The sequence below is a fragment of the Paroedura picta genome, chromosome 16, assembly GCF_049243985.1.
Source record: "Paroedura picta isolate Pp20150507F chromosome 16, Ppicta_v3.0, whole genome shotgun sequence".
In the NCBI taxonomy this organism is placed as follows: domain Eukaryota; kingdom Metazoa; phylum Chordata; class Lepidosauria; order Squamata; family Gekkonidae; genus Paroedura; species Paroedura picta.
The window spans coordinates 11,422,687-11,434,375 of NC_135384.1; the positions used below are offsets into that span (position 1 = coordinate 11,422,687).

Here is an 11,689-nt window from a genome sequence, read left to right on the forward strand (position 1 = left end):
TGAATGACTCGCGCTTTTATAACCAGAGCTTTGAGACTGCATTTCTGATTTGTGTTCTGTTTCCTTCTGGGAAGGTCTTGGCACTTCGACAGTGTGAAGGAGCGAGATTGACTGTGATAATTATAGTGAGGAGAATCTCCGCTGGAAGAATGTTGTTAGTGTTCTGGGGTAATATGCAGCAGAAACAGTGAAGAAAAACATTGTCAGATCTTATCCCAGCTGGGGGAGGAGGCACCCAGCCCAGGGGGGAGGGGGCCTGGAGGGGAGGGGGGCCAGGGGGCCCCTCCCACACCCAGCCGCCTGCCCCCTAGAACCCTCTGTATTTGTCTACAGTGGGCCTTAATTCTACTCAATTTATGAAGCTGGTTTCCGGCACAGCCTAATGCAATGAAAACTGAAAATTCTTTTCAGCTAGTTAAAATAGACATTTGAGGGTGAAAAACTGAACCATTCTGAAATATGTAGCTGAAATATGCAGGTGATATATTTGTCATCTCTTGGATTAATTTCATTCTGTGCTACAGTACATTGTTGCAAAAGATTCATGGATTTCATTCTGTGCATAAAATGAAAATTCTCCATTTGAGTGCAGTACAGATACAGCTGGAGAACACATGGATGGCTGATAAAAGTATTTAAGACCTATTCCTTATCAGCTGTTCTCTTTTGTTCAGTTCAGGCCTCAGGAGAATGATATAGCACTTTGGGGAAAAGATACAGCCTAGTAGGCCACCACTGGAAGCTAAGATGGAGAAGATCTCCACGGCTACCATGTCTTTTCCTTTAGTGCTCAGGTAGGTTGGGACAAAGGACAGCCACACACTACAAAAGACCAACATGCTGAAGGTGATGAATTTGGCTTCATTGAAGCTGTCAGGCAAATTCCTGGCTAGGAAAGCCACAATGAAGCAGAAGGTAGCCAGGAATCCAATGTAACCCAAGACACAGTAAAACATGGTGACTGACCCTTCATTGCATTGCACAATGATTTCTGTACTCAATGAAATCATGTCCGTATCTGGGAAGGGAGGAGAAGTAGCAAGCCAAATGGTACAAATGCTAACTTGAACAAAGGAACAAGAAATAACAATATAATACGCCAAATGTTTCCCCACCCATTTTCGAAAAAGGCTTCCTGGCTTGGAGGCCATAAATGCCACAATAACAGTCACTGTTTTTGCCAGGACAGAAGAAACAGCAACAGAGAAGATGATGCCAAATGTCATCTGTCGGAGCAGGCAAGTCACCTTGTTAGGCTGCCCAATGAAGAACAAAGAGCAGAGGAAGCAAAGGAGAAGAGAGATGAGCAGAATGTAGGTCAAGGTCCGGTTGTTGGCTTTAACAATCGGGGTGTCCTGGTGCATTAGGAAGGCCAGAAGTACCAGAGCTGTTATCAGAGAGAAGGAAAAAGCTAAAGAGGCCAAAATAATGCTCATAGGCTCAGAGAATGACAGAACATTTAGAATCTTGGGAAGGCAATGGTCTTGTCCTTGGTTTGGATAATGACCTTTAAAGCAGGTGATGCAATAATCCATGTCTGAAATGAGAAGATAACTTGCTTAGACATTTTTATCAGACTTGTTCACATTTGGTGGAAGGGTTAGGTTAAAAATAAGGAAGGCAGGCAGGCAGGCAGGCAGGCAGGCAGGCAAGGAGGGAGGGAGGGAGGGAGGGAGGGAGGGAGGGAGGGAGGGAGGGAGGGAGGGAGGGAGGAAGGAAGGAAGGAAGTTTTTGTAAGATAGTACCTAAAATTTTATGATCCACAGTTCATACACTTGTCCTAATATTGAAAATATGTAAGAAGCAATGTTCTGATTTGCCCCTTTAGGGATTTATTCAGATGAGAGCAAGAATCCTCTTGTGGTTAAAGAACTTTGTGGGGGACTTCAGTGGTTCCTGTTAATACTTCTTAATCTCTTACCAAAATAACAGAAATAAAACAGAATAGAACTAAAGCCTGCTGATGTCCAGGGATTCTGTTTTCTTTAAATTTGAATGCCATTAACATCTGAAAATCTTTGGAAATAAATAGACAAATCTACAGGAATGTTCAACACGAGGAAGTGTAAGGTGTGAAAAATAAAACCCCAGCTTTTGCTAATGAAGTCCAAACTTGCAGAAACTGAGAAGGAAAGAGACCTCAAGATTTTATTGAATAAATCAATGAAGTGTAGACCCAATGTGCTGTTTACAGTGAAAAGTGAACTCTAAACTAGGGACTATCAGAAAAGTGACTGGAATTAAAAAGAACAACAAAGAGTATAATAACACCCCTATGGAGATTTCTGGTCTGCCCTCAGTTGAACTACCATGTGCATTTCTGGTCACCATATTTCAAAAAGGACATCATCAAGCTGGGGAAAGTACAGAAGTCAGCACCCAAGATAAGTAAGTGGTCAGATTTCTCCAAAGGAGGAACAGCTCTAGGCGTTTTCTAACTCTTGACGTTTTCAGTTGACAAAAGAGACAGACATGATAGAGGGTTAGAAAGCATGAACTGAATAACTTTGTCTCCCTTGCATAAAATTCAAGGGTCTTCTAGGAAACTGACAGGCAGCAGATACAGCAGGTCAAAAGAAAACACTTCTTTATACAGCAGGTAATTAAAAACATGAAATTTGCTGCCTGTTGAAATAGAGGTGGCCAGACACATAAGCAGCTGTTAAAGGGAATCAGACAGATGCATGGAGGAGAGCCTATCAATCTGTACTAACCATGTTGACTAAAGCGGTGGTCCCCAACCACCGGGCCACGGCTCCCTCTCCCCGCCCCCCCCCCCCCCCCGCAGTAAGAGACTTCCCAGGCCGCAAAAGTGGCCGATTAGCTTGCGGCCTGGCAAGCTTCGTTTTGTGGGGAGGGGGGAGAGGGAAGCAGGGCAGTGCATGCGTGGCATGCGCAGCCGCACGATCGCCCTCCCCACCACCGCCGGTCCGCAGCCTTGGAAAGGATGCAGACCACTGGACTGAAGGGAATCCCCACACCCACAGGCAGCAAACTCCTGAACACCAAGGGCAGGAGGCAACTTTAGAGGATCTGTCCACTATGCCCTTTTAGTGGTAATTCAGATTAACTGGTTGGCAACTATGGAGACAGGATCCTGGACCAGATGGATGAATAGACAGAACCATTAGGTCTGATTCATTTCTTCTGTTTTTACTGCATAATGGGGAGAAAACAAGTTAATGAAAAAAGTATGTTTCATCCAAGTGCAAATCTTGAAATTCCCACCCAGCAGCTGATCAAACCTTTGGGGATCTTTAACAGGAGCAATCATTATATGAACATCTCCTACCCTCTTTGTCTGACATTTTCCCTTCTGGACACCGTTCACAATCGTAGCAGCAGAATTTCTCTCCTTCCTTCTTTTTCCTGCTGTAGCCAGGCTTGCACTTATCATTACACCGAGAGAAAGGAGGCACCTGTCCTTGAAGAAAGCAGAAAGATAGAACTGAGAAGCCATTTTGCTTCGGAATTATGTCACTTCAGTAATGGAGGTGATATCGGAGATCTCAAAGATGGCTCATTCCCCAAAGCAAGATAGAATCAACTATGGTTCTTTTGAGAGGCAATGAGATGTTTTCACACCTGTGCAACTTGTCTGTTCCCGTTAATCCTGTCCTCTGACAGCAAATTTCATGGGTAAAACATTAATGGAGCCTGTTTGATCCCCCCTAAACCATCTGCCTACCCATTTCTATTTGAGTGAGAGACACTAAGTTAACTTCTCACATGTGAAAGGTGTCTGTTCCACTGAATCCTGTCCTCATGGAGGATGACTCTTTTGCTTAGAGGAACATGAGGATCCAGTTTCCCGATCTTGACTCTGACGTAAGACTTATTCGGAAAAGTGACCAAGTTGGTAATATCAAATCCACCTTTCAGTTCTCCTTGTTCATCAAAGGCCACTTTGACTCCAGCAGTGTTGTTGAAAGCGATTCTCTGAAGAAGGGTGTGGAGCTTGGGGGAAAGAGAAAGAGCATGAAGTAGGATGGGATCAATGGCATGGACTGGAGTGTGCTCGCCAATGCCGTTCAGTTTCCAAGAGATTTTTCGATTCCTTTCCTCTAGGAGAGAAGTCATTTATGAATGCAAGTATTTGGTTTTTGCTCATGAGAACGGACTTCCACTGCCAGACACAAGGCAAAGCAGTGAAGTGTGATTCCAGCTGTCAAAAAGGAAGAGTTAACTCATTTTTTTACTCATTTTGCACTGTTAGTGCTCCTTTGTAAAATCCTGATATTTGTTAGCTATGACAGAACAAAGATCTCTTAAAAAGTGATTAAAACTCTTAACTCATTTTTTCCCCTTGAGGGATTGAGCCATTCTCTTTTCTCTATTCAGACAACATTTCGCTGAAACCATGAAGGGAAAAGTCTGCAACCCCTGGAACAATGTGAAGGGTGATTTCTAAAGGCATGCAGCTTCAAAAATTGATAGCCAGATCTAAATTTCAATTATTTAGGATATGTAACTGTTATGGATATATTGTTATGGATATATTATTTTATCCAATTTTCTTTTGATTTTGCTCAGTATCTTGTGTTTTCAAATGCTGTGTGCATTTCCAGTTCTTTAATAAATGGTATTTCATTGAATAATATTTCATTGAGCCTCTTGTGGCACAGAGTGGTATGGCAGCAGACATGCAGTCTGAAGCTGTGCCCATGAGGCTGGGAGTTCGATCCCAGCAGCTGGCTCAAGGTTGACTCAGCCTTCCATCCTTCCGAGGTCGGTAAAATGAGTACCCAGCTTGCTGGGGGGTAAACGGTAATGTCTGGGGAAGGCACTGGCAAACCACCCCGTATTGTGTCTGCCCTGAAAACGCCAGAGGGTGTCATCCCAACCGTCAGACATGACCTGGTGCTTGCACAGGGGATACCTTTAGTATTTCATTGAAAAGTCTGTCATTTTGGTTTGTACAAACCACATTAAAGCCCCTGTTTGACTCAGGTATACCAAAACAGGGGAAGGGAGGGGTAACAGCTACCCTACTTTCCAGTATAACCAAAGAACTAAGCCTAGAATGGAAATGTGAAAGTCATATCACCATTCAAGTTCATCAGAAGAGAATGCCCTTTATTGTTATGACTTAACGATGGCAACAAAATCCAGAGAATGGGGAAATTCAGGAGCAGAGGGAGCCAGAAGCCTCACTGGGCAGGAGACCCATGACAGCTAAGTGACTTCCGGACTTTCTGGTGGGTAAGAAAAAAGACTAAAATGTCCCATTCTCTCTCTCTAACCACGATATTAAACCCTAAGCATAGCAGGGGACTGTTTTCCTCCAAGTGAAGAATAATTGCCTTCCAAAGGGGCACCTTCAGAGAAGCCAAGCTTCCTCCATTATCCACTGCTGCCTACATTATCCACTTACCAAAATCCCAAATTCTAAACATGACAGGAGTCTGCTTTATGCCATCTTAAAAGTTATTACCTTCCATGGTGGCACATTCAGAGAAGCCAGGTTGTCTCCATTATCCACTGCTCTGTGCTTCGCCCTAGACGAGTCCAAGATGTGTAGGGCGTGTGCAAGGGCATAGACAGCGTTGTATATTCTGTAGCTAGGGTCGGTCATGCTCATTTCAAAAAAAGGTGCCGGAACAGTTTCCAGTCTCTCCTGTTCAGTGCATGGTTCATCAAACTTTGTTGGGTTAGTAGAATGTGGTAATGTACAGTCAAATACATTCTCCCAGAAGTCCTTGATAAAACCATCTCCCTTTGCCCAGGAAGGTTTTAAAAGCTGAAGGAATTCATGGAAGCCTGGGATGTCCTTTGAAGGAATGGAGAAGGAAAGAGCCCCATGGAATAGTTGTATATCAAATATCTTTTGAAAAGAATTGAATACAAAATCCACCTGGGCTCCTGTAATCCACACCTTTCCAACAGAGGTTCTCTCCACGGATTCGGTATCTGTTAGATCTCCTATTATGGCGGGCAAAATGATCAGGCCAGCTAGAGAACGAAATGTCCCAGCTTCTCCATATATAACAATTGCACTGGCTTTACTGTTCGGAATATTTGTCTTACTATCATCAATAAACTTCATTATAAGATCTACGTTCTCCAACTCCACATGTTTTGGAGCCTTTTCTGTGAAGGCTGCACAGATTCCATTGCTGGATAGGATTGGCTCAAATGTCTGCAAGAAACGATCTCCCCTTTCATCATCCAAAGTGACGAGGCCAACCCATTTCCACTTGAAATGCAGAAGTAACTGGACGATTCCCTCATACTGAAGAGTTTCCTTAGGGAACATGCAGTAAAAGGAAGGGCGACTCATTGGGCCATCCACATCTGATTCAAAGTTGCCATAGGACAACTAAGAAGGGGGGGGGAAGGAAATCATGTTACAAAAGGATAATAGGAACACTTTATTGTAGTTTTCACCGAAATACCCTATATACTCGCGTATAAGCCTAGGTTTTCAGCATCTTTTTTCACACTGAAAAAGCCCTCCTCGGTTTATACGTGGGGATAGACGGTGATTGAAATAAAAGCCTGCTCAAGCCAGCCAATTGTTGCTCTGGCAGCTTGTAGGACATCAACAGTTTGAATGAGGGAATGTGAACTTTTTTCCCTTTTGCCTTCACTTCTTCCTCTGCTTAATCACGTCTTCCAAATTATTCTTTTGGTTTCTGTGAATGAAAAGCGGGGTACAAAACCCAGCAGCTATTCATGCTCTTGACTTTTCTGTATTTGTTGGGAGGGAGGCTGGATGGGAGAGCCTGTGATGATGGAGCATTTCCCACCCTCGGCTTCTGTGCGAGTCAAGCAGTTTGGGAGCCTCGGCTTATATGCAGGTCGGCTTATATGCAAATATATACAGTATATCGGATTAAATATCAACTTAGTTTTTCTGACTGTTGCCCATGGCTTTTGTCTGCATATTTCTTCCTTCTGCAAGTAGAACTCTCTGGAATTTTTAAATTTATTTTAAACATTTATTAGCCAAATCAATGTGGTCCATAATGTGAATTAAACAAGTTTAAGAAGATTTAAAAAAACCCTACACATTTAATAATTAGAGGACCAAAGTGGTAAAATGAATCCTAAATGACATTGCATTCAACTTCTTCCTAAAAAATTGAAATGGGTGGGGCAGATACTACTCATAGGCAGATTGGTCCATATATACATTTATTTGTTGCAGCTGACCATAAGCTTGCCTCGAACAGGGTCAAACCTGACTCCACACACAGTGCAGCATTAGAGACAATTGTGGGGAGCTGTAGAAGATTTCTCAAAAATTTGGTTTGGGAGATTGTTCCCTAACTGTGGGGCCACCAGTGAAAAGGCACTCTCTCATTTGCCCACCAGAGGTGGAGCTTCTTGGATGGTTGGGAGTCAGGAGGGTTTCTCAATTCCTGGCCCGGATTCTGTTTCCAAAGTGACCCTAGTTCCAAGCCATGTTGGGTTCTAAAGAACAACCATGGCAGTCGGCCTCAAGTCTTTCAATCCAACAGCAACCTTTGTGGGAGGCCTTAAATGTTTCTTCTCTACTACAACCCTGTCCAAAGTAGCCCTTTCTGCCTGTGTAGCTGATCTTTATACTTTGCAGATTAGCTGTAATTCCAGGAGCTCTCCAGGCCCCACCTGGAGGTTGGCTACCCCTAGGCTAGAAATATTCCTGGAGGTTTAAGGTGGGATTTCAAAATTGTACAATGCCTCAGAGTCCAGCCTTCAAAGGAGACATTTTTGCCTGCTGTTGGGAGGGAGTGCTGCAGGGGGTGTCCCTCCTGGCCTATGGGTTATGGCCAGCCCTACCAGCAACTGCTTGTTTGGAAAGTGCAGGAAGATCTAAATAAATATTTACAGCCTGAAACTGTATCTAGTAAATATAATATAAATATAATCCCCATTCTCTGATCATACCTGTGGGATCTTGTAAAGACTTAAGAGTGTTGCCATGTCTGTTGTGGTTTTAGAGGTATGTCCCCCAATGATGCCAATCATGTTTTGAGGCATGCCACATTTGAAGTTTGGGATGAATCCATGTGATGTGAAGAGCAGGTCCATGGTGATCCTGTAAATCCATTTTTCAAAGGTGGTGGAGTCACGGATGTGGAACCCAAGCGTGACATTGGGCAATATGCTGGGGTTCGCATTGATCTCACGGATGGCAAACACCAAGGCAAGGACATGCTGGTAGAAATTTGTTACCAGGCTGCAAAGAGAATCATTCATAGTTTTAGAAGAGAATGCTAGAATGCATAGGTTCTGGATTAGTCACGATAACTTTGGGGTCTCATCTGAATCAGAGGAATAACCCATCTAAATCCACTTCTCATTTCCCATAGCACAGTGCTCCTGGGAAACCCACAAGTTGGACAAGGAGCCATCAGTCATTTCACTGTACCCCAAGGACTGGTATTCAAAGGAATACTGGAAGGTCCTGTTAGTTACCAAAACAAATGGCCCATGATAGATCCATTAATGTATCTTATTCCCTTTTGGCTATGTAATCTTATATTATTCAGCATAGCCAGTGTTCTGTGAAGAATTACTTGGAGATGTCTGTTCTACCCTTATTTTGAGTTTTACTATTGTGAAGCATGGAGAAGAAGCTCTTGTTCTACTCTTTTCCGAACTGTGCATGATCTTATTCACTTTTTCTGTTATGTATTTTGTACAAAATGGTAGAGATATTGAACTTGAGGGACAAAAATGCATCCCTACTGATGTCACACATGGTTTAACATGTACTGATAAACATAACAAACCTCTTGTGTCAAAATATCTTTGCATATTCACCATCCTGATATTTCCTGAGAAGCTTAATATATTTTTGAAATATTAGGTCCCTCCTCATTACTTTTCCCCTACAATTTTGATATCCCTTGTGCAGAATGCAGGTGTATTTTGTGCCCTTTAAAAATAAATCCCTACCTGCAGCTCTAAACGTTCTAATTTAGGATAGCTCAGTGCATACAGGCTGTAACCAAAAAGAGTGCAGTCCCCTCAGGGTTCCTTAAAGAAGCAACGTGTCCTGTCACTGGAAAAGGATCATCTTTGGTCTTGGAACAGGAGGTCTTCCTTTTGGTAGCCACCGAACTTAGCGTCCATCCGTTACTTTTAAAAACGCCCACCTAGTTTCACAAACATACCAGATTTCCTCAAATAAAATCAGACATCATCATCATTTCTACGTTAGAGGATCACTGATTCACTTACAGTGGCCGACAGACATAATCCTGGTCGGAGCGCTTTTGAAATTCAACCTTTTCGGACAGACAAGCAACATGAGTGACAATTCCACCAATCAGGATTTCCCCTGGCTGATACCACTGATGTGGGATCTGAGGAGGATTGTTTCCACTGCAATTCATACTATATGATTTATACATAAGCAACACATTGGCATCAGCAGCAACATCACAGAATCTTCCTAGTCCAGTCAAAACATGCCTCTCTAACACAATTTTAAAGGGTTTAAATACGAACCTTATCTTTCATGTCCCAACTCTTTGCAAGCTACCTGAGAGAAAGAGATATGAAAAATGCCTGTCTCTAGTCCCTCATTTTATCAGAGATTGGCTCAGTGGTGGCTTTTATCACCACAACGTTGAGACTTCATTTCTCATTTGTTTTCTGTCTCCTTCTGGAAAGGGATTCGAAGTTCGACAGGGTGAAGCAATGGCAGTGATCTCGATAATTATTGTGAAGCTAATCTCCTCTGAAAAACTGTTGTCCATATTCAGGGATAATTTGAGGCAGAAATAGTGAAGAAAAATATTTTTCTTCACTTAGCTTCTCACTAGGGAGACCGACAGGTGGTATGGTGATTTTAAACCACCAGAGGTCCTTCCCATCCATGATGTAATTCAAAGAATAACCTGAGGGATTCCCAAAATGACCATGCAAAAACTTTGAACAACTTCTCTTCGGCCTCATGTATCTTTTTATTTAATTACAACAGCTTTTTTCGACCTTTCATCGATGGAGGAGCGCGTAAAATAATTTTCCAGACGTCATGGAACCCCAGAAGTGATGTCAGCCTCCCTGCCATGCCCCCCATAAGTTACATGTCACCAGAAGTGACCACCACCTATGTTAACAGGCAGGCTTGGCTAAGAGCTGTTCCCCTGGGGAAAAAAAAACAAAACACTTTCTCCCTGGTTAGCTAAAACTATGATTCTAAGGGACAAGATGGGTCTTGTCCCTTAGAATCATAGAATCATGTTAACAGGCAGGCTTCTGAACTTGGCCAAGAGCTATTCCCTTGAAAAAAGGAAAAAAACAACAACTCTTTTTTGCTCAGCTAAAACCTCCCCCCTCTTACCTTGGTTTAGGCATGTTGCAGGCAAGATGTCATTGTGTTTGCATACCACTAGGGAGCTTAGCCATTGGTCTGCCTCCTCTGTCTCTTCCTGTTGCCCTGAGAAGCAGGGCAAAGGCAGAAAAGAGGGAGTGGGAAAGCAAGGATCGTCTTTCTCTGTCCTTTGAAACTTTAAATGCCCCCCCCCGCCCACGGAGAAGTGAATCATGCAGAATTCCAATTCAGCCAAGCATTTCAGTGGTGCTGGGCGATTTGGATAGTTTTCCAATGATTCGTGCCCGAATTAAGGCTGATTCGGATACTTTTCATCTGAAACTGTCCAAAATGCACATGCCTCCCACAACCCCCAAAATTGTTTCCTCATCCATTCCCATGCTGCTTGCAAGTGCTACAATGTCAGGGCATGTTGATGCATCATAAGACACATAAGGCCTGGAGGATCATTGTCCATGGGGTCGCGATGGGTCGGACACGACTTCGCACATAACAACAACAACAAGACACTTATTCACTTGGAGTATTCCTCAAGTCTAGACAACACGTCATTGTGTTTCCATTCAGATACCAATAACACATAATATAACTACCATAGACCAAGCCCTATGAGGATAGGTTGAGGGACTTGGGAATGTTCAGCCTGGAGAAAAGGAGGTTGAGAGGGGACATGATAGCCCTCTTTAAGTATTTGAAAGGTTGTCACTTACAGGAGGGCAGGATGCTGTTTCTGTTGGCTGCAGAGGAAGGACACGCAGTAATGGGTTTAAACTTCAAGTACAACGATATAGGCTAGATATCAGGGGAAAAAAATTCACAGTCAGAGTAGTTCAGCAGTGGAATAGGCTGCCTAAGGAGGTGGTGAGCTCCCCCTCACTGGTGGTCTCCAAGGAAAGGCTGCATACACACTTTTCTTGGATGCTTTAGGATGCTTTGGGCTGATCCTGTGTAGAGCAGGGGGTTGGACTAGATGGCCTGTATGGCCCCTTCCAACTCTATGATTCTATGATACCTCTTCCATCACATTGAAATTACCATACTCTGAGGTCAGTAAAGCAATTGATCCTCGTTCCTGCCTAAACTCATTCATTGTAAGAAGGATGAAGATTAAAGTACAATTTACTTAAGGCGGGGCACAAAAATGGTTTCTTATCTCTGTATAAGAACATTTTTAAATAATATTTTTGCACAAAGGAAAAAAAAGACTTTCTCAGTTACTACATATGTGAGAGTCTTTCACATCATTGGCGTCAGGCAGGCTGGTGCATTCTCGAGAACTGTCTCAGTGAGGCCTTGTCAGGCCTCGGATTCCACCTTGGGCCTTGTTCTTCTCTTCCCATTGCCCTGTTTAAAGTCAGTTGGCAAACTGGCGTGTTAGGCTATGTCATTCCAGACCAAGAGTCCCTGATCTTTATGAGA

At 43.2% G+C, this 11,689-nt stretch overlaps 1 protein-coding gene across 1 annotated transcript; it reads right to left on the reverse strand.

The window, feature by feature from the left end:
* Window positions 1-635: 635 nt before the first annotated feature.
* Window positions 636-6,256, reverse strand: LOC143825218 (vomeronasal type-2 receptor 26-like). Its single transcript, XM_077313242.1, has 4 exons — window positions 5,435-6,256; window positions 3,730-3,957; window positions 3,293-3,419; window positions 636-1,537 (listed from the first exon to the last, which is right to left on the reverse strand). Exons 1-4 carry the CDS (start codon window positions 6,254-6,256, stop codon window positions 636-638), a joined length of 2,079 nt encoding a protein of 692 aa, XP_077169357.1.
* Between the last annotated feature and the right edge of the window lie 5,433 nt (window positions 6,257-11,689).

What these genes read in the sequence shown, in the direction of transcription:
- LOC143825218 (XM_077313242.1), bottom strand. Translation starts at nt 6,256, where the DNA reads ATGTTCCCTAAGGAAACTCTTCAGTATGAGGGAATCGTCCAGTTACTT. An exon ending in GGAACAGACACCTTTCACAT is followed by an intron (nt 3,420 to 3,729) that starts GTGAGAAGTTAA and finishes CTTCAAGGACAG; the next exon opens with GTGCCTCCTTTCTCTCGGTG. An exon ending in GAAAATGTCAGACAAAGAGG is followed by an intron (nt 1,538 to 3,292) that starts GTAGGAGATGTT and finishes TTCTCATTTCAG; the next exon opens with ACATGGATTATTGCATCACC.